The sequence below is a fragment of the Suncus etruscus genome, chromosome 3 (assembly GCF_024139225.1).
Source record: "Suncus etruscus isolate mSunEtr1 chromosome 3, mSunEtr1.pri.cur, whole genome shotgun sequence".
Classification (NCBI taxonomy): Eukaryota; Metazoa; Chordata; class Mammalia; order Eulipotyphla; family Soricidae; genus Suncus; species Suncus etruscus.
In genome coordinates, this window is record NC_064850.1 from 46,776,050 (window position 1) to 46,798,226 (window position 22,177).

At 53.9% G+C, this 22,177-nt stretch overlaps 2 protein-coding genes across 2 annotated transcripts in view; one reads left to right on the plus strand and one right to left on the minus strand.

The window, feature by feature from the left end:
• The window catches only part of PROX1 (prospero homeobox 1), a 612,185-nt gene that overhangs the window by 186,260 nt on the left and 403,748 nt on the right, over positions 1-22,177 (plus strand). The window lies entirely within an intron of this gene.
• PTPN14 (protein tyrosine phosphatase non-receptor type 14) overlaps positions 2,496-22,177 on the minus strand; it is a 46,020-nt gene continuing 26,338 nt past the window's right edge. Inside the window, exons 5-19 of the mRNA XM_049769544.1 lie at positions 20,710-20,777; positions 19,523-19,593; positions 19,144-19,231; positions 18,457-18,545; positions 17,654-17,741; positions 17,143-17,225; positions 16,422-16,479; positions 15,283-15,361; positions 12,599-14,034; positions 11,601-11,744; positions 10,530-10,748; positions 7,568-7,696; positions 6,741-6,975; positions 4,241-4,404; positions 2,496-2,816 (exon numbers count right to left, since the gene is read on the minus strand). Coding sequence (XP_049625501.1) covers positions 2,688-2,816; positions 4,241-4,404; positions 6,741-6,975; positions 7,568-7,696; positions 10,530-10,748; positions 11,601-11,744; positions 12,599-14,034; positions 15,283-15,361; positions 16,422-16,479; positions 17,143-17,225; positions 17,654-17,741; positions 18,457-18,545; positions 19,144-19,231; positions 19,523-19,593; positions 20,710-20,777 — 3,080 coding nt within the window. The 3' untranslated portion in view covers positions 2,496-2,687. The remainder of the gene's footprint in view (positions 2,817-4,240; positions 4,405-6,740; positions 6,976-7,567; positions 7,697-10,529; positions 10,749-11,600; positions 11,745-12,598; positions 14,035-15,282; positions 15,362-16,421; positions 16,480-17,142; positions 17,226-17,653; positions 17,742-18,456; positions 18,546-19,143; positions 19,232-19,522; positions 19,594-20,709; positions 20,778-22,177) is intronic.

Sequence of the window (22,177 nt, forward strand, 5' to 3'; positions counted from 1 at the left end):
GTTTGATATGTGTAGAGACATGTGAAAACTCTGCAGTGGTGAATGGGGGAAGAGAACCTTGCTGTGGGGGTGGGGGGGCGCGTATGGCTAAGATCTCATAGACAATGGTGGGCTGGAGCCATAGCACAGCAAGGAGGGCATTTGACTTGCATACAGCTGACCTGAATTCGATTCCCGACATTCCATATGGTACCCTGAGCACTGCCAGGAGTGATTTCTGAGCACAGAGCCAGGAGTAACTTGAGTGCCGCTAGGTGTGGCCCAAATACAATCCTTCCACAAATAAAGGGGAAATGGTGTGGGGTCTGCTGAGAACAAACACAAGCAGGGGCAGGGCCAGGACCAGGAAGCATCTCTGGGCCTCTCCTATCCTCACCCCTGGTAGGGGCATCCTTGTCCCCCACCTGACACGATGACCCAGCAGACAAAGCCACTGTTTCCCACCATGTGTTCCCTGGCAGAATCCCTGGCCATGCATAAGGTCTGCACAGTGTCGGGTGGGTATGGTCACCCAGAATCCACTTTTGCCACCCTACAGCACCCCCTGCTGCTTCTCTCCAGGGAGGGAAGGGTTTGCAAGGACTTGGCAGTCCAGGAGCAGAGCAGACCTGCAGGCAGGAGAGGGCCAGGTGAGGCCATCACAGGCAGCACAGAAGACTGAGCCCAGCCCAGAGCAGTGAGCACTGTATCTGGGGGTGTTGGGGGAAACTTCCGCCCAAAGCCAAGGGGTTCGCTGACTTCAGTGGAGACAGCATCTCCATTTCTTCTGCTTCTCCTTCATCTGCAAATCTCAAATGCCTCAGCACTGCCTGTCCAGAGCTTCAGAGGAGACCCAGCCCAGGACATCATTCCCAAACCCCCCAGGTAGCTTGTTCCATGCACTCAGCTTCAGGGTTTACTCTGACTGAATTTCCACGTGGGCAGTGTCCCCGAACAGTGGTTACACAGATGTTGCTGGAAACCTCAAAAGTAGCCATGGTTATGGAACTGGGGATCAGCTGGCTGGATCCAGAGGGGCCCAGAGCAAAAGGTGCCCTGTCCACGCCTTTGCTGGGAAAACCATCCCCCTCAACACTGCAGCACTGGCAGGACATTCAGGATATTTGGAACTGTGGGGTGACCAATCTCCCCTATGTTCTGTGTGGCAAGAAACTGCACTGCAGCACAGCAGAATTGGGAGCAATGAACCCTTCCTGCCTGCACCATGTCCTGGCTATGTTCCGCCAAGGAGGTACTGCCACCCTCTGCTGGCTTGAACAAGACCTGCAGAGGCGTGTGAGGGAAATGAGAGTCCCTATTTTCTGGGACAGGGCAGGGAAGCCCTCAGAACACACCTGAAGAAGAGGCCCAGTCAGCTCAGCTTGGGGCACAATGTGGGACCTCCCACTGTCCAGCAGTAGGGTCACAGGGATGGGACAGAAACAGAACGTGCATCATGCTGTGACATGAGGCTCTGGTGGAGTTAGGCTGTTGTGTGTACTGGGTTCTGGGTTTGGGGGTGCAGGTGACAGTAGTAGGACCCGCGGTGGCATGGGAAGTGCTCAAGATAAACTTCTAAATTCCCTTCGAGCAGCCCTTGGAGAGCGGGATCCAATCTCCGCTCACAGAAGGGTCAGGCGGCAAGGACTGGCAGGGGCAGCTCCTGGGTGGACATGGAACAGTTACCCCAAAGCTGAATGTCCACAAACCAAGGGATGTGCTCACATAGCAGGGCAGGGGTAAGAAAGGCAGAGTCAACACTGCTCACCCACATCAGGGCCTGGCCTGACTGAATTTCCTGCTCCTGAGCTCGATGTGGTGGTGGTTGGGGGGCATGCCTCCTCATTATTTGCTCTTTTATGACCTTTCTGACATTTGTAGTGGCCATAGAATTTGCATGGCCTCTTGTCCCCCACCCCCCGCCAGCTTCCAGCCTCTGCTCCCTTCACTCTGGTCTATCCACATCAGACAGGGCCCTAGATGTCAGAGGGCTGGGCCAAGCCTTGGGGAATGCCACTTGTTGGGGCCACAGCTAAGAAGGGGAAATAGGCCATGCAGAGCAGCTGGGTGTTCTCTTAAAGATACTCCCTTACTTTGAGCAGCTGAGTGCTCCCTGATAGGTGTCCTTCAAGCAGCCTAATGCTCTCTCAAAATACACAAATGCTCCCTCAGAAATGCTCCCTTGGAGCAGATGAGTGCTCCTCAGAGCCTCTGCTCTTGCTCTGTCTAGGGTTAGTGGGAAGAGGGAGAAGGATTGAAACTGTCTCCCCGCTCTCTGTGCCCCTGAGGGCTTAGTCCCTCGAGAATGAGGCCTAGCTCATTCCCTCCCAGAAGCTGGGATGGATGGAATGGACACCCCATTTCCAGCCATCTCTGATGTAACAGTAACAAGCCCAGAGTAACAAGGTGTGTGTGTGGGGGGGTGCTCAGTTCTGGTGATGCCCTCAGGCCCCTCCTCTTTCTGCCCCCCTCCACCCCCAAGACCCACCAGGCATCTCCCTGCCAATGACACATGCTTCTGAGGCAACAGAATATATTTTGGAGGCAGTGATATACAATCATTCACAACATTCTTCCACGGGGACAAAATAAATTATCGTATAAAATAATCCAGGGTGCTGGTGAGGAGCCTGGGCTGCTGGCTGGGCTGTCTGTACCCCTGAGGGGGGGGCAGACGTTGTCAGGGGGTCCTGCCCCGAGTCGGGGTGCTAAATGAGCCTGGAGTTGTGTAAGAATTGAATGAGGACCTGGTAGACGAACCTGTACTGGATGATGGTCTGTACCATGGACACACGCTGCTCCCGGAGCACACTCAGCATGGCTGGCACCTCCACCTGCTGTGAAAAGGGCCGGGACATCAGTAGGGAGGGGGAGCTAGAGGGGCTGCACTACGAAGAGGAGACTAGGGGGTTGAGCCAGGGCACAGCACAGTCCTCTGAGCACTGCCAGCAGTAACCTCAAACACTGAAGAATGTGGTTCCCAAACCAGAATGTGCCATCCTCTGACTTTGGTTTCTCTAATCTCAGGCTTGGTTCCATGACCCCCTAATAGTCACAGTCAAGTGATGGTTCTCTGCACCAGGAAAGAGGAACAGAATGGCTGTGACCAACCCACAGGGTCGGTTCTTGCAGAGAAGGCGGGAAGGTCCAGCCACGTCCAAAGCACACATGGCCACAGACTTTATTTTGTTTGTTTTTGGATCACACCCAGCAATCCTCAGGGATCACTCAGGAATCATTCCTGACAGTGCTTGGGGGACCCTTTGGGTTGCCAGGGATCGAACCCAGGTTGGCTATGTGCAAGGCAAATGCCCTCTTCACTGTGCTATCACTCCAGCCCCAACAGAGCAACAAAATTGGCAGACACAAAGGCCCATCTCATGTTCTCCCATATGCTATTCCTAACTCTGTGCTCAGTGCTCACTCCGGGGACGAGGTGATGTTGGCCAAACTTAGGGCTCCCACATGCAGAGCATCTCCGCTGCAGGAAACCATTTTCAGGATAACTGTGCTTTCCTCTAAGATTCCGCAGAAGTACTGGGTGTATCTACACCTGATGGCCCTTGTGCTGGGGACAGTGTGGGAGAGCCACAACCACACCCTGTGCCACTCTAGTTCCTGGCACATAAATGCTGAGAAATATTCTTGGAGAAGCAATGGTCTCTATTTCAATCCCAGCTGTCCCTAAAAATGTTACTTTTTTGTTTTGTTTTGTTTTGGTTTTTGGGCCACATCCGGCAGTGCTCAGGGGTTACTCCTGGCTATCTGCTCAGAAATAGCTCCTGGCAGGCAAGGGGGACCATATGGGACATCGGGATTTGAACCAACCACCTTAGGTCCTGGATCGGCTGCTTGCAAGGCAAACACTGCTGTGCTATCTCTCTGGGCCCCCTAAAAATGTTTCTATTCTCACCCATCTGTAGCTGAGAAGTTAGAAGCCACTAGTCTAAACCATTTCTCAACCAAGGTCAGAGATGCCCACTGGGGACCCCAGGACATTCTATGAAGACACAGATAAAAGTTGCATCCATGGTGGGACATAGCATAATACTAGAGGAGCAGGAAGGTAGGTGGTTGTGGAAAGTCAGGGGGTACCCTCTAAACAACAGAGTTCACTGCCCATAGGGATTCCCCAAGAAACTTGTCTCTCTTCAAGGCACTGTTGAAACCAGAGGGTCCCCAAGCTACCCCACCCTTTGCCCCCATGTTCTGGGGTGCCACCCCTGAGGGGTGTAGGCAGTGGGCCACATGGGAGACTCACCTCATTGTGCTCCAGGCAGTAGATCATCAGCTCAGAGAGAATGGTCACGCCGGTCCTGCCCACGCCAGCGCTGCAGTGGACCACGACGGGGGGTGGGCAGGCCTTGGGGTTCTCCAGCATGCAGTTGGTGTGTCGACGAACAGACTGGATCTCCTCCAAGTATGCTGAAAGACAGTGGGGTCTTGTCACGGAGTTGCTGCCACCTCACTTTTCTGGGCTGAGACTCTGGTAAAAGCAGCAGCATTCCTGACTCACAAGGTGGGGCCAGACCCAGGCACAAGCAGACGTGGAGGAATTGCGCTGGGTCTGTCTGAACAATCCAATTCCGGGCTATGCTCTGTGAATCCCCAAGTTCCCCGAGCAGATGATCCTTGACATGGCTCAGGGTGACTCCTACCGTGAGTGGGCTGAGGCACAAACACCGTCTCCATCTCCTTCAAACACCGGCCATCCCTGCCACCTCTGCATCCATCTGCCCACCCTTCTTCCCCTGTCCACCTAGCCCATGCCAACAAAATTGGAGATTGTAAAGCAGACTTTTTTTTGGGGTGAGGAGTGGATTCCCCATGGTGGTGTGAGCATGAAATAGCGCAGACACGTGTGTGGAGGTTAATGTTTCACACCAACTGCCCCATCCTGGCCAGCGTCTGCCTAGTCCAGCAGGGCCACACCTGGCTCTAATCAGGCACATAGAAAAAAAATAATAGCAGAGCTTTTATGTTTTCTCTTCTGGTACTGAAACCAGAGGGGAAGGAGACAGATATTCAGAAGGATGGAGCACTCTCGAGAAAGTCTTCTTTGAGGTTTGGCATCTGCTGGCTGGGAATTCTCTGAAAGGGGCACCTGGACTGGAAGGGGAAATGGGGCAGGTGGGCTGGGACACACAGCATGTGTGTGGGGATATGGATGAGACCGACTGTAGGGGCAGAAGGATGCATGCTGCCATGCAGACCTCTTGCTCTGTAAGGAACCGTAAGTGGGGAAGCTGAGATCTTGCCTTGGTCAGGAGACACAGGAGGGCCTGAGGGAAACTGGTACAGACCACCTGACAGACCACCATAGACACCAAGGCCACTCAGCAGTATTGTCCCTGGGCTATGCATGTGTTAGTAAATATAACTTCTCCCTTGGAGCCAAGATCATGTTCACAGCCAACAAAGAGCTTAAGTCAGTGATAGGGGGATGCGGGGTGAGTGCTCCACACAGCTCCCACTCGGATGTGGTTTCACTACCACAAACCCAGTGTCAGCATCAGTGTGGTCAAATAACAGGAGCAATGGCACAGAGAGGAGGGTGCAGACCCAGGTTCAATTCCTGGCATCCCTCAATGCTCCCAGGAGCCCCCTCCAGGCATGACTCCTGAGCACAGAGCCATGAGGAAGTTCTGAGCACTGCTGGATATCCCAAAATACATAAAAAAAAATAAAATAAGAGGAGCAAAAAAAGCCTGTCAGCTCACTTTGCAAGTAGGTTTTAGAAAACGGCTGAAAAAGTGCATTGAAATGGGCCCGTGAGCTGTTAGAATGTAACTCATCTGCCGGCTCCTGCATGTCAGTCAGAACTCAGGAAAGCTTGGTTTGGTGTCTCCAAACTCATCTGGATGGATACTCTGCTCAGACACCCCATCCAGACATCCAGCTTGAAGACCTTGCTGTGTCCAGCCCTGAGTTCAGAGAAAGCCTGTTTTGAGCTTCTTATAAATGCCCAGGAGTCCGTTTCTACTCGAGACTTTTCAGGAATGTTCACTGGTTTTCCATCAAAGGGATCTTCACAACAAAGGCTTGATTCAAATAATCTCTCTTTCATCAGCTCTGCTACCAATCATCAGATACCCGAATTTTTCTCTCCAGAGAAAGGGGCCCAGAGTTAGCCAAGGGAAGGAAAAGGCCACTTGATGGGGAGACAAGACTCTGTGTCCTTATGACCATGACGTCTTGATAGCCATCACACCTCCTTACTGGCTCTTGAATTTGACTCTGGACCCTAGTTAGGACCTCCCTCACCCACTTTCAAGGGGCCTGTGCTCAGGGCAGGAAATTGGAGACTGTTCTCTCTCTCTCTCTCTTTCTCTCTCTCTCTCTCTCTCTCTCTCTCTTTCTCTCTCTCTCTCTCCATTTTATTCTTCCCTCTCTTCCTTTTTTTCCTTTTAAACACTGGTTTGCAGTATTATTACTGAAGGGGTATCATGCTTATCACTTTACCTCCTTTCAGTACCCAGTCCTTGTCCAGAGTGATCATTTCCAACTCTCATTGTCATAGTGGCCCGACTCTACCCTAACTGCACTCACGGCTCTCTGTGGCAGCTTCTCACCATGGACCAGTCCTCCTGGCCTTCATCTCTGGAATTTACTATCATGTCACAAACTGTGCTCCCCTCCCGCCCTGCTCATCTCCACGGAGCTCCTATTTTTGCTAACTGAGAGAAAATGTCCTCTGTGCCCCTCTCCCAGCCACAGCAGGGCACTGACCTTTCCCAGCCAGGGAGGTATGGGAGACTCACCCAGAAATCCTTGGACATCCTCAGGGCAGCCGTGATCTGGCCAGTCGGTGTATTGCAAATGCCACACTGTCCTTTCCTGGCCAGACAGAAGGTGCTTGACTTTCAAGCCTGTGGTTGCATAGCAACCAGAATCTGTGCGGAACTTGGTGGTCACCTTGAATTTGCCGTAGGTGGCTGCGCTGTGCTTGGAGCCCAGTTTGGGCCAGTACCGATGGCTCTTGGTGCGTCCGCCCTCCTGGATCATACACAAAAGCCAAAAAAGAAAGGAAGAGAGGGAGAGAAGGAAAGGGGAAGAAGGGAGGGAAGGGAAGAGAATGCGCAGTCAGGGGTCTGCTTTGGTGTCTATCCATCTGTCCACTGACCTGAGCCTGTACAAAGCCACAAACAGCCTCCGAGGCTCAGACTCAGGAGCCTGGAGCAGCCCATCCACTGTCAGTCTGAGGCCCTGAGCTCCGAAAAGATTCACATGGAGCTGCAGCTTTGAGGGAGAATGGGAGAGTGGGAGCTATACCATGGAACACCCCCAGCAGCTGATAGGCCTGACACTGTGGGCACTGTGGCTGGATGGGAGAAGTAGGTCTGTGCCCCAGAGCCCTGGGTCCAGACAGTGGCAGAAATATGGTGGTCATGAGGGCTGTATGGATGTTTCTAGACCAGGACGTGTTTGTCTTTCTCATGCTTATAGGGAAAATGTGTCCAGGCAGGCACAGATGGAGGTGACAAAGTCTCTCTGGAGAGGACCCGGGATGAATGGGAAGGTGGGGAGCAGAGGGACTCCTGGGGTGCCCAGCCCTGCCCCCGATGCCCATTAGGCTTCACAGCCCTACCTCCTCTGCTGTCACCATGGCGATCACGTTGGCGCCCTGTTCCCACACCATCTGCCAGAACTCGTGGCACGTATGTGGCAGTGGCCCCTGCGTGGCTATGTAGTGCCACTCCACACCGCCTGCCACCACCTGGAAAAGAAGCCAGGCCATGAGGGCACCCTAGGTGCAGCCATCCTTGGGAGCCATGTGCTGCCACAGGAGAACCTTAGCAGAGTTTCCTGGGTCCAGTGGTTTCATGCCATAATCGACCCTCCCCGACCCACCATGGGCCTATGAAATGCAGCCTTGTCTGTGGCATTGGAACATGTGCAGAAGTGGTCCCCTGGTATGCAGAGCCACTGAGACACTCCTGACCACCCCCCCCCCCACAAAGGGCAACACAAGAATGCTCACAGCCACATCTGTTCCAGAAGGTTCCAGCCTCTGCTGTCAGCTGCACTGAGACCCACCAAGCACCAGCTTCCAGGTGCGAGGGGAAATGTGGTAATGTATCCTGTCCCCCCAAAGGTCACCAGGGTGCATCTCCTTCCAAGTAACCAGAGACCTTGCCAGAGCCCCCCCTCCCCACATGCTCTCAGTTCCTGGCTTCCCATCCCATGTGACATCATGACCACCAAAGGCAGATGGGGTGGGTGGGGAGGAGGCAGCCTAGCCTCCTCCAGGAATGACCCCCCTGAGCACTTTCTAGGCACCATCCCACTTTAAAAAAAATGGGATTGAAAGCTCAAAACTGACTTTCTACTGCCCCGTCCGTGTGTTGGGGCTGTAATGGGAGAAATAGGGGGCCCAGTGGGAACCCCAGCTGTGGTTTTGTCTGCTGTGGGGTGAATAGCATCTCCCTCAGCGTCCCAGTGCTCAGTCCAGCTGAGAAAGATGCGTCTAGACAGCAAAGCACATCCTGCACACAGCTGGAGGTAGCGTGGGGCAGCCAGGCCTGCAGTAGAAGCACAAGGCAGCCCAGTGGCTGTTTATGGGTCCAGGGCCCAGGTCCTGAGGCACCAGCACCTCATGGGCATCTTTCGGGAGGACATTTCTCTGCCCAAATGCAGACAGACCCATGGGGCCACAGCACAAAGACAATAGCCGTTTCCAAGTTTCCCCCCTTGTTTATTTTACAAAACCATATACTGACTCCATTAGAACAAAAACAGCATCAGCAGTGGGCTCATAACCCAAGGACGATTTCTGTCAACTGGCAAGAAGAATCCATTTTTCAAGGACCCATGGGAGTGCGCGTCCACCCATTTGCTGGTTGGCAAAGGGATGGGCTATTTGCAGGCTGGTTTCAAACACCAGCCGCCCTGGCAGGGCCTTACAGGAATCATACCCCGCAGTCTATGAGTGAAGATAGAGGGCATTAAAAGCTGTGCTAAAAAGCCGGCAGTCAACACACACGCATGAGGCCACATTGCGGATGCTGCTCCGCCTCTGCAGCATATCAGTCTCGCCACCAGAGCACAACTTCTCGCTGTTGGGAAGTCCAGAGAGGGAAGGCTGGCAAGAGGCACCCCAATGCTCTGCTCACCAGCTCAGGACAAGTCCTTGCAAGCTCCTGGGCCTATTAAATGTGCCTGTGTTTAACTCGAAGCCATGGGATGAAATGCAGGACAGGGAGACATAAATCGGATAGGAGGGGCCATTTCTGCTAATGTTGCCGGTGTCCGCTGACAGCCAGAGCCAAGAGCAGATGGAGAATGGCAGAGCCAATAGTGCCCAAAGATGCAGCTGTCATCAAGGGGCCACCAAGATTCAGACACTTCTACAAGGAGCAACTGTGTGAATTGTGCCTTCTGCTAGCACCTGTGATCTGAGCTAAGCTGGCTCCACCTCCCCAGCTGCACAAGGCCGCCCTTGCCAGCCTTGAGAAAATTTCCCTGGTGAGGCAGTTTGTGTTTGTCCTCTTTTAGTTCCTAGCAGAAGAGCTAGGCCAAGTTTTCTCTGTGGTCAAGTATGAGAACATCAGCCTGTCCTTTCCCTACTCTCTGTGCCCAGCCTCAGAGAGCCAGCCAGGACTGCCATCCCAATGGACTACAGTGACTGGTTTCCAAAGCTATTGGTCGTGACTGACCTGGAATTGTTTAAGAACTTGTCTAGGCTGGGCTGGAAAACTAGTTCAACAGGCTGGAGGAATTTTTGTTTTACATGGGGAAGCACCTAGATTCTATCCCTGAGTCCACAGTCTAAGCACTGCCTAGAGAGACCCCCACGCACCATTAGGTATGGCCCAAAACAAACCCCCAAAGACAGGAGAGATGGGAACAGGGGAGATGATGCAAGCTGCTGAGTAAAATTCAAATCCTGCCACCACATATAATCCCCACAAGGGGTCACTCCTGAGCAATACCACGTGTGTCCCAAACTCTCCCCCCACCAACCCCTCCAACAATTGAAAGCCTAAAAGAACCAACTTTCTTGTGTGAACTGCTTTAACCTTAGGACAAGAACAATTTCTCCTTGCAAAGGTCAGAACAAACTGCGATGTTCTAAACCAAGATGGCGCATTAATCAGGGGCAGAGAGAAAAAGAAACGGCTTAGAGAGACCCACACTCTAGATCACGCCATCCCAGGAACTGCACTAACTGGCAATGCTGAGCTAAGCTGCCCCCTTGGCACTGAAACATGGGAACAGGAGGTCACAGAACTGGAAACATTCTCAGCACTCTGGGCTTAGTGCATCAGAGGACACACCTGATCCATGGGTGTTGCCCGTGGAACTGAGACCACAGAACTGGAACTCCCCTGCCAGATGGCTTCCTGGGAGCACAGGTCACCACCTCACTGACACTTGAGTGGGCATTCCCATGTTAGTCAGGTCTGTGTTTCCTGTAGTTCCAAGCCAGCGAGGACCAGCTGGCCTTTATCCTGGGATCTTGAGGTCTGGGAGCAGCCAAAGCTTTTCTTCTTCCAGACTCCCTTTCCAGCCCACGTCGGGCTCCCAAGTGCCCCCCAGGCTGCCCTCACCCTGATGTGAGAGGCGTTGATGTAGCCCGAGCTGTTCTCCTTGGTGGGCGCCAGAGTCACACGGTTCTCCTCGTAGGGAAGCACCTCTCGGGTCCGGCTGCGCTCTGTGTTCTCGGGCATCGTGGCAGTGCTGAAGTCCCCATCCGCCTTCTTCTTGGGAATCTGCTCGTATTCTGCGAACACCAGCCCATCCTCCAACCTCTGCTTGAGGCTTCGAAACTGCAACAGACACGAGCTTTCAGTGCCCATAAGCCAGGGTCTATGGTAATGACCAGGCCATGGACCCAGGCTCCAGTCTGTATGTCATAGGAGATGCAGTTTGAGTCTGGTCTGACATGGATGGTCAGAGCCAGTCAGGTGTGGGGATTCATAGCCTAGGATGCTCAGATCCTAATATGGGCACCCACTATCCCAGAGCCCTCTCTGATGGACCTAAGTTGTTACACAGAGCCACAGCTCCAAACTTCCTCCTTTTCCCATTTCTATCTCCCAATAACGATCAATCAAACAGAAAGTCTCGAATCCTAATACTGCCATCTCCAGGCCAGAAGCTCCAAAGTCTCTGCCCAGCTACTGTTTGTGCCCACAGGTACCTCACCCTCACCACACTGAGGTCTGCCTGGTGGGTGGACTCATCCCTTGTCCTCTAGGCAGAAATCCAAAGTGCCCCCTTTTCTTCAGAAAGAAAAGATCCACACCCCAAGTAGGCAGGGTGGGGTGCCCTCATATTGCCTTTCAGATCAGATCCTGATTTTCATGGCATTCTCCAATGTGGCCCTCAGCTTTTGGGGATCACTATGAAGTGACTCATTTCTCCTCTGTCCTGTATCTCCTCCCTATGTCTCATGCCAAATCTGATGGCATTTCACCCCTATGGTCTCCTTAGAATATGTCTGAGACCCCTACGGGAGCATGCCCAGCAGCTGGGGAAAGGGCTCCCTCCAAACACAGGGGCACCCCAAGGTTAGATCATCCTGCTTAATCCTCAGGCAAGACCTCAGACACAATGCAGGGGTGATGGTGGAGCAGTGAGGCATGGCACAAAGGAGGCACTGGGCAGCTGGTGCTCACCCTCTCGTCCATAGGCACCCGGGACCCTCGGCCCCGGCAGTCCTCGCGGCCTGGGACCCGGCCCACTGAGAGCCCGTTGAGTGTCGTCAGCATCAGTGGCCGCTTCTGCACCTCCAGGCCTGCCAACTTCTGCTTCTCGAGGTTCTGGGAGGCAAGAAAAGGCAGGTTCTCATGTGGGAACTGCCTGGGGGCTCTGTTCCATATATGTCTCCCGAAGGCGAGACCACAGCCAGAGGAGCACATGCTGTCAGAGGAAGCAGCAGGCAGCCACCCCGCTGCACTCCTGCCCTGAAGCCCCATTCCCCTGGTGCTGTACTCTTGTGACTGGGTACATCATGAGCGCCTGAGTAAACCCAAGGCACCTATAAATGCTCTGGCTACAGGGTTTATAACCAACACCAGGCTAGAGAGTTTAGGGGGGGAGGTTGGAGGGAGATGGATACAAGGGAGAGAGGAGTGTCCTGAACAAGTGAATTTAGGCCCAGCAAAGTCTCCATCCAGACTCTTGGTCATCCAAGGAAGGACGGGAGAATGGAAGGGAGGTGGAAAGAGGAGTGAGGATAAAGGAGGAGGGAAAGGAAGAGAAAGAAGGGAGAAAGGACAGAAGGGAGGGAGGAGAGGAGAGGAAGTGAGAGGGAGAAAGAGGAAGGGAAGGATAGAGGGAAAGGAAGAGGGAGAGAATAAGGCAAGGAGGGAGGAAGAGAGGAAGAGAGAAAGGAAAGGAAAGAGACTTAGCTCTTATCTCATTGGGACAGATAAACTTTCATCTAACAAATAGACCAAAACCCAAAATCCCAAGCAAGAGCAACAGAAAACCCAAGCATCTGGAGAGAGCTGGGCTTTGAGGATGACAGATACTGGTGAGCCTGGAGCTCAGCTACCCTGAGGCCACAGACTGAGTGAGGTGGCTAAGACAGAGCCAAGACCCGAGGGCTTTAGACAGGGACTGAAGTCCCCCATCCTGGACAGGCATGGCCCTTTCCAGCTGCTCCACTCACCCTGATCATCATCTCCCTCTCGATGATGCTGTCCTCCAGTGAGAACATCTCAGACACCGGCCGCTCCTTGACCAGATCCTTCTTCACTCGCTCCTTCACACTGCTCAAGTCTGGCTCCGAGATAGATGGGCCCAGAGCAGGCCCACTGCCCACAGCCGGCAGGTCAGCCTTAGGGGGTCCGGACCGAAGCACCCGCGGGCGAGTGGTAGCCGGCGGGGGGCATGCTGGGTCCAGCCGCAGCGCCCCATTGCTCACACTCTTCCGGGGCCCTGGGTACTCAGGTGGTGGCTTGTTAGGGATGCGGGCCAGGGCAGCCTGCAGCTGGGCGCTGTAGTCCATCTTCTCGCGGAGGGCAGCCAGATGTGCTGTGGCAGCGGGTACACCTCCAGCCTGCTCCTCCTCATCGTCCTCATCCTCGCTGCTGTGAATCAGCATGGTGGCACTGGAGAGAGTCTTCTGGTGGTGGAAGCGGGGTGCTGGGGGCCCATCTTCAGTTGGCATGTGCTCCCGAAGTGTGTTGCTGCGCCGTGCCAGGGGCAGATGCACAGACTTAAGGGCCATGGCCTCCATGCCCCGCACCATGGTGCTCATCACCTCCAGGCTGTGGCGCTTGGCAGCTGACAAGGGCGCGCTCACCTCCTGGAGCGACTGGTGCACCACTGGGCAGCTGTCCTCCTGGAATGTTTTCACCGACAGCTGCACTTTGCGCGTCACCAGGTCTGGGATGCTCCCACTGACGTAGCGCTGGTGGCGGTGGCTGGCCAGGTCTGGGGTGCTGGTAGCAGGCCGCGGCCGTGGGTATGGGGGTGGTGGCCGGAAGAGATAACCCTGGAGCACCTGCGCTGGGTTGTAGCCAGGGGGTGCTTGCACCTGCACATTGGCCAGCTCCGGGGTGCTCACCGTGTGGGAGATGGCATTGGTCCCTGGCTGGATGGGCACTGTGGCCACATGCCGGGGGTTGCCGGGGGCACCTGGCCCTACCCGTCTGTGCCCATAGAACCCCGGCGGGCCATAGGGGAGTGCGCAAGGGACCCGCTCACGCATCTCGGGCTGACTATACACCAGCTCCTCGGGCCGACTGTAGGCATGTGTGTGGATGAGGCTGAGGTTGCGCAGTGACTGGCTCTGGCCATCAGGCCTCGGGGCACCTCGCTTCATCTGCCGCATCACAGTCTCGTAGTCAGGGGTGGGCCGGTAAGAGGGCACAATGATGGCACTGTGGCGGTGGCTGGGGATACAGTCAGGGCCCAGGAGATCGCTGCCAGGGATGCTGAGGCTGGAGGACACAGGTGAGGCTGGGGCAAAGCTCTGCGAGCAGCTGAGGGAGTTGACACTGCAGACGCTGCCATTGGCCACTGGGCAGCTCACGTAGCTCAAGTCTAGGCTGTTGCGGGAGGTGCAGTACAGCGCATCCTCATGCCCTGGAAAGATGCTATCTGCGAGGAAACACAAGCCACAAGAGTGTCCCTCGGGGGTCAGAGGAGCACAAGCGTGCACGCACACGCACAAGATACTCGGATATGCATGTACATGCACAAAGATACTCAGAAATGCACAACTTACAGGTGGTTACTCAGAAATATAGGCAAGTCCACCCAGACGCTCAGACATGTACGTACACACAGCCAGATACTCAGATATGTACACGATCCACTCAGACACTCAGGCGTGCACACATATGTACAGATACTCAAACTTGCATATACACAATAACTCAGGCATGCACATAGATACTCAGACACACACATGGATCCTCAAACATGAACAAACATAAATACTCAGGCATGCATGCAAACGGATACTCAGATATGCACACATGGCGACTCGGAAACACACATACATGCATCCATGGATACCCAGATGCATCTGTGCACGAATACTCCCATGCATACGTGCATACCCACATGCACATAGCGCAGCACATGTGGATACTCAGATATGCACACATCGAGACTCATGCGCATACACAGATATGCAGGTGTGCACACCTGGATACTCACATGCACATGGGCATGCATGCATGAATACTCATGTGCACACACAAGTGCACATACGGTTACTCCAATATGCATACAAGAATATTCACATGCACACACAGATATTCACACGCACAAACACAATGTACGCAGATACTCAGGCGTACAACAGATATTCAAATGTGCACACAAAATGCACAGATGCTCACAAATGCATACATGCGTACAATTACTCATGCACGCACACAAGTACGCTCACACATGCGCAAATGAGTACTCAGGCACACATACCCTCAGGCATGCACACCCTAACTCAGACACACACGAGTACACTCACACACATACACTCACATGGATTCACGTACACAATGCATACATGGATACGCAGACATGTGCACAAGTACACGTACATGCACTCACCCACACACTTGCACACATGTCTGCACCTCTGGGGTCATTCACAACCCCACTGCTTCCAAGTTAACTCTAGGCGGCAGCAGGGACCCCAGGACTGAGGACAGAGAGTGTGCAGAGAGCGGCTCGCCTCTTTGGGTCCTCAAGAGGGACTGGACCCTTGGAGTCCTTGAGCAGGGCAGGAGTGTGGGGCCGGCATGGTAGGAGTCCGGCAGAGCAGGGAGGTTTGACATCATACTGTGACCACCTCTTCCCTGCCACCCCCAGAAAGTGTCCCATGCTGCTCCACATTACCTTGGGAGGTGTGACTCTCTAGGCAGTGCTCACCATACTGGGCATGCACAGGGGGCAGGATGTAAGGCTGCTGTCGTGGCTGAAACAGAGAGAGGCGGGCACTGGGCAACCTGCCTCACACACCATCTGCCCGCTCTACCACAGCTTTGTCCCTCTGGTCCCTCATCACTGTGCCAAGTGCTGGACACACAGCAAGGCAGGGAGAGGCAAAGGGGCCAGTCACAGGGACAAAAACAGGTGTTCAGGCCCATGGTTAGTATCTGTCAGTCTGTCCACAGCATCAGCCAAGCCCCCTGACTGGGGTATGGCCCAATAACCCACAAAAAATTAGACTGGGAAAGGAGAAAGGTCACATCTCTCTTATTCAAATACTGTCCTCAATTTCTTAGGTCCACATCTGCAATACTCTGCGCTGACTCCTGACTCTGCTTAGAGATCACTCTGTTGAGGGTCAGGGGACCATATGTGATGCCAGGGATGGAGTCAGTGTTGTCAGTAGCCAAGGCAAGCCCCACACCCACTGTACTGTCTCTCAGCCTCGTTTTGTACAAAACCACCCTAAACTACTATTTTGTTTTTGGTTTTTGAAACACACTCAGTAGTGCTCAGGAATTATTCCTGATTCTGCACTAAGGAATCACTCCTGGCAGGCTAGGAAGACCATATAGGATACAGGGGATTGAACCCGGGTCTGTAATGCGCAAGACAAACACCCTCCCTGTTGTACTATTGCTCTGGGCCCCCAAGCTATTATTATCTTAAAAGAAGAAACTTGAAAGGTGAGTCCCAGCACTGCCTTGAGTAACCCTCCCACAGCAGCCCAGGGCAGATGTGGCAGCAGTCAGTCCTGGTCCCATCTCCCAGGACAGTGCAGTAAGTCTGATCTATACACATGGGGCAATTCAGATTTTGTCTATGTGGATGGGAGAAGCCACTGTGGCTGACTGAATTCAAGCCAGAGCTGTGATTTTCATTCACCGTGAGCCACTGGTGGTATTCGCTGGTAACCAAAGGCATGGCCACATGCCATGATGAGAAACAGTACAGAGTAGGATTCAGGGCCTCAAAGAACTCTCAGGTAAGATGTGCACATGCAGGAATACAGATGGGAGGGACAGCTGTGTCTCAACCGGACATACCAGTGAGGACCGGCTCCAGGTTGGCTGCCTTCGGATGGGGGGCGGAGAGCTGGTTGGCCTGTGAGACACAGAGTGATGGGGTCAGTGGTGGCTGGTGTGAGGCACCTCCCCCAGAGATACTCATTTGGTGGGGCATGTGGGTTGGCTATCTGGGTACATTTGCTGAAGGGCCAGGCACTGAACCTGGGGGCTCAAGGGTATGAAACTCCATTGGATTCCCCCCAACCCTGGGGACCCCAGTGTTGGCTGGAGATGAAGGTAGAATTTTTCAGGAAGCTCAGTCTCCTGAATGACATCAGAGAAATGAACCACTGACCCCCAGTCTTGGTGGACACAGCACTCCCTCTGGTCACTCTGCTATCCTCCTGGAGCAGAAAAGGCATCATTCAACCCCCAACTTATTTTTGTTTGTTTGTTTTGGGGCCACACCTGGTGGCACTGAGGAGTTACTCCTGGTTCTTTACTCAGGAATCACTCCTGGCAAGACCATTTAAGATGCCGGGGATCAAACCCGGGTTGGCTGTGTTGCAAAGGTGAACAACTTCCTCAATGTGCTATCACTGGCCCAGTCCCCAACTTATTAACCAACACAGAATTCCTGCCACCCAAGTCCCCTACTGTAGAAGCAAATAGTGCCTGTAACACCCGAGATGCCCCAGATTCATTGTGCCCATCACCTGGTATGGGGGAGTCCAGGGGAGGAGGCCAGACATTAACTTACTCGGTGCAATTCTTGTTCTGTTTGTAAAACTTGTGCCTGGCAGCAAACAGCCGTGAGATATACTTGGCATTTTCAATATCATCCTGGGAAAAGAAGATGAAAAAAGAAGATGTCTAAATAGAGCCGGGGATGTCCAGCAGGGCTTTGGGGCACATCTCCAGTTCCCCCGCTTTAGGCCCAGCATAGAGCAGCACTCAGACAATGTACTCCCAGAGAGCCTGGGGAGGGGGCCTTGGTTCCACTGAGGACTAGACAGAAATTGCTGCAAAATCCCAGACACAGGAACAGAGGCAGCAATAGGTGAGGGACAGAGGGCTCTGAGTAGGGCTAGAAAATAGTGACCACCACCCCCCTTTGGGCACTGCCCATGGGAATAGCACCACTGAAAGTGAGTGAAGCTGGAGCAGCAAACACCTCCCATAGACTTGAAAAATTCTGAGCCCTGAATGAGACCACCCCACCCCAAACAAAGGCTGGATGAGTCCATCCTCAGTGTCACAGAGGGGCTTACAGTGTGGAACTGTGCAGTCTCCTCCTTGTGCTCCAGCTCCACCAGGATGGTGCATTTGTTGTGGCTGATGTTGCCGATGTCACTCCACCTGGTTCGAAGGAGGTGTGTATGTGTGCCAGCTCATGGGGGAGGCCACAGATGTGCCACCACCGGCTGGCACCTGCAGGTGGGAAATGTGTCCTCAAACACCATGTCTCTTGGGTTGCTGTGATCTCACCCAGGATCACTTTCCAAATGTAGGATCTGTCATCTGAGGCCCCCAGCATCTAGAGCAGTTCCCAGGGGCTCCTGAAACCCAGGCAGGGTCTGGGGTATATGGTCATGACAGCCTTGTCTCCCCAATTAACCAGTTGCTCTCTGGAGTGAGCACAGGCAGACAACAGGCAGATAGTGGAAACAGAGGGACATGGCCATGGAGATAGCCATGAGGATTCCACAACTTCCACAGCAACATGGTGAAAACAGAAACCCCACCTCCCTTACAAGCCATCAAGAGAAAGAAAATGCTTCCGGGCTGGAATAACAGTATAGTAGGGAGGGCATTGGCCTTGCATACCCAATCTGGGTTCAATTCCAGGATTCCATAGAATTTCCCAAGCCTATAGGAATGATTTTTCAGTGTAGAGCTAAGGATAACCCCTGAGCTTCATGGGATGTGGCCCCAAAACAAAACAAAACAAAACAAAAGGCTTTTCTGCCATGGCCCCTCATCCCATGTTAGCACCCTAGGGTCCCTCCCTCTCCCTCTTCCTCCACCCTCCTCCTCCTTCCTCCCTTTCCTCTTCCCTCCCAGAGGTCCTCACCTGTACACTAGCACCTGCCTCCCCACGCAGCTCCTCAAGAAGACACCCATGAAGAAGACGCCCAAGTGCGCACTGCTCCCCTGATTGTCCTGCAGGGAAGGGGGGATGAGCAGACCAGATCCCCCCCATAGCACTCCCATACCCACTCGGGCCACAGCTCTCCTCACCCCAGCCCTGACCCAGCCTCAGCTCTTCTGGGAATTTCTGTGCGGGCCTGAGAGCAGGAAGTGGGGTTTCCTTCTTGGCAGTGCTTGCAGCATTATTTTAGCCTCCTGTATGTTTAGTTTGGTTTAGTTTGACTCTGGTGCTCAGGGATCCCTCCTGGCCAAGATTAGGGACTATACAGGGAGCTATCCCTGTGACTTCTCTGCCCCATTCTTGTGGTTCACCAGGATGCACGTTTGCTGTGAGCAGCCTTGACATGAGAAACGAGGGACCCCAGACCCTTCAACTATCCTGTGAGGCTTACCCGGCCTAGTGTCCAGTCATGGAACCCCACAGCATCCCTGGACATTGCACTCCCACTCAACAGATACTGTGAAACTTTAAGGGAGCAGGCTGGAGCCAGAGTGTGCCATCCAGCGCTGTGGTCCCGGCATAAAAACACCCCGAGCCAGCCCTTCGAGAGGGGCTGTGTCCCGGATCTCCAGCCCCCCAGAGAAGGGGTGCCCCAGGTACAGCGGGCACCTTCACAGGGAAGACTTCTTGTCCGAAGCCGTCCAGACGCTCCACCTCATGGATGTACAGCAGCTCTGCTTCCGCTGGCAGGATCCCACTGACCAGAGAGCAGTGGGGGGTGCGGCTCAGAGAAGGCTGGATGGCCACACCCCACAGGGAGGACTGGGAGGGAGAGGGGCAGTGGGAGGGGAACGAGGGGAAGGGGAGGACAGAGGGAACAGGGAGGAGGGGGGAAAGGAAAAGGGAGGAGGAGAAGGAGAGGGAGGAAGGACGGGAGGGGAGAAAAGAAGGAGGGAGAAAGGAGGACGAGGGAATCAACATCCAGTCTCCCCACCAGAGCATAGCAGGGACTGGAGGGACAAGCATCCATGGTGGGGCCAAGCATCACCTGTGGGCCTTGTGTTCTCTCGCGACCTTCTGAGTCAGCTCCTCCAGGACAGCTTCATCCAGGGCCAGATCCTGTGGGTAGAGCAGAGTATATATGGGGGAGAGGGGGCAGCCCCTGATCACAGGCTCTGGCTGGCTCTATCACTTTGCCTCAAATTCCCCTGTGAACACCCGGCTCTACTCTGACAAGAATTCCGAGGGGTTGCTTGGGCTCCTAGACTGCCTTTCCCTCCACTCCCTGCACTCTGCCAGCCTGCCAGGCAATCTCGAGCCCCAAATGACACCCCACCCTCCCTGCCCTGCTATGAACCAGCCTGTTCACAAGGGAGACTCCGCGGCCCTCGAGCCCCCCTGAGCTTCTTCCTGATTCTGCAAACTTTTCGTTTATTGCCCTTCCTGCCTAAGCCCTGGACACAGCCAGTGTTTCTCCTTTATACCCACGCCAGGGTCCTGGCTCCTTGCTCATTGCTTTGGCCACTCCCACAAACAAGGAAAAGCAGGAGAAAATGGGGGAATTCTCTGACTGAAGCCACCTAACTCAACTGGCTTTGCTAAGGATCTAATTGTTCTTTTTTTTTTGGGGGGGGGGGGACACCTGGTGTCACTCAGGAGTTACTCCTGGCTCTGTGCTCAGAAATCGCTCCTGGCTTGGGGACCATATGGGGTGCTGGGGGGTCAAACCCGCATCAGTCTGGGGTCAGCTGCGTGCAAGACAAATGCCCTACCACTGTGCTACCACTCCAGCCCCAGATCTAATTGTTCTTGAAGACTCTTGTCTTTACTCTGAGCTACTAAAACACAAATACAAGGTGCTCAGAGGCACAGTGCTCAGTGTAGTCCCCATGACCAGAGTCCTTCAAACAGCCTTGCAGCAGAGCCTCTCCCCCCAACCCCCAGTGAGGAGAAAGAACTGGCTCAGAACTCTGGTCCAGACTCCAGGCAGAGCAGGAAATGGGCAAGGGGATACCCAGCCCAGCCAGGGCCTCTCTGGGCAAAATAACAGTCAGTAACAGGGGACTGGGAACCCAGGGTGAGGCCAGCTACTCAGCTGAGCTTAGGCAGGAGTGCAGCGTGCAGACAGGGCAAGGGCGTCTCTTGAAGTGGGCAGGGGGTTGCCTGACCAGTCTTTCTCTCTCCCCCAGGAACATACCAACTTCCAGACCAGCCAGGAAGAGTCCAGGCACTTACCATGGGGAACAGCACATATTCACGGAGGAAGTCCTGGGAATCGAACTGGTGATAGTCACCGAAATCCGCTGAGAAGAGAGAGGGCAGTGCTGGCACCCCGTGGGCACAGAGGGCTTGAATTTCTGCACAGATTTTATGAGGGGGGCCATACCCAGCAGGGCTCACTCCTGTCTCTGCACTCAGAGATCACACCTAGAAGGCTCAGGGTACCCTATGGGATACTGAGGATCGAACCCAGGTTAGCTACATGCAAGGTAAGCGCTTTAACCCCTGCACTATCTCTCCGGTTCCTGGACTTATATTTTAAATAAAGCTGCTTCTATCTGCCCGTGACAATGCCTCTGAGTACCTCTGCAAGGGGACTTTGGGACTCAAGATTAATTGAGAGAATTGAGGCGTCAGTCCACAGGCGGCTTTGCTTCAGCAATTTACAGTGAAAATGCATATCAGAAGTCCCTAGGCATGCACCCCTGAAAACCCTGAGCCCCCGCACAATTTCCCATGCTTACTTTCCAGCCCCCGGATGCAATGTCCGAGTTTAGGTTCTGCACAGAGCCAGCCCATATGTGAGGCCATTATGGGCCTGTCATGGCTCCCACTGTCCCACCCACTGTCCGAAATGCCCAATGAAACTGGAACATTTTCATTACATTTTGGGGATTATGGGGGAGGCACATCTGGCAGCACTCAGGGGTTGGTTACTCCTGGCCCTGAGCTCAGAAATTACTCCTAGCAGACTCGGAGGACCCTATGTATGCTGAAGATGGAAAGGCAAACACCCTCCCTGCTGTGCTATTCCTCTGGCCCCATAATTGAGACATTTTCATTATGTGCCTGAGATTTTACTTCAGGTGTGTCAGGGGCCAGGAACTTCCCAGGAGGGAGAGAAAGGTGGGAGCAGCCCTGAGAATGGATGGGCCATATCTGCCAAGCATAGGGCTCTCCTGGGTGGAGATGAGGAGCCAGGCTGAGCACCAGCGAGAAAAGACAGTCCATCGCTGCGTCTGTACCTGCAACTTCGTCCTCCTAACAATTTCACCAGAAAAGCCCTTGTGAGGTCCAACCCAAGACTGTCCCCAGATGGGATTGTTCACTTCTGAGACCCAAAGGATACAGAGTCACCATCACCCACTTTCCCCAGATCTGGGTGCCCCCATCGCACTGAGCACTGGGTGAAAAGGGCAGATCGTCCATGCAGAGAAAACACACAGGAAAGTTCAGTTGTCTTGGGAGAAGCAATCAGAAGCTTCTAAGCAGCACTCAAGACAACTGAGGCCCCCTTTGGGGACACAAAGCCATGGAGCAGGTTTCACATGAGGCCTGAAGATGAGGGAAACTCAGGTTCTTGGTACTGGGGATGACCAGGACACCTGGCCGTGTGGGCTCCAGGCTGACCCTCAGTGATAAAGGCAAAAGATTTCACTAATTTTCTCTCTCTCTGGTCACACAATTAAACAGTTTCCTCTTT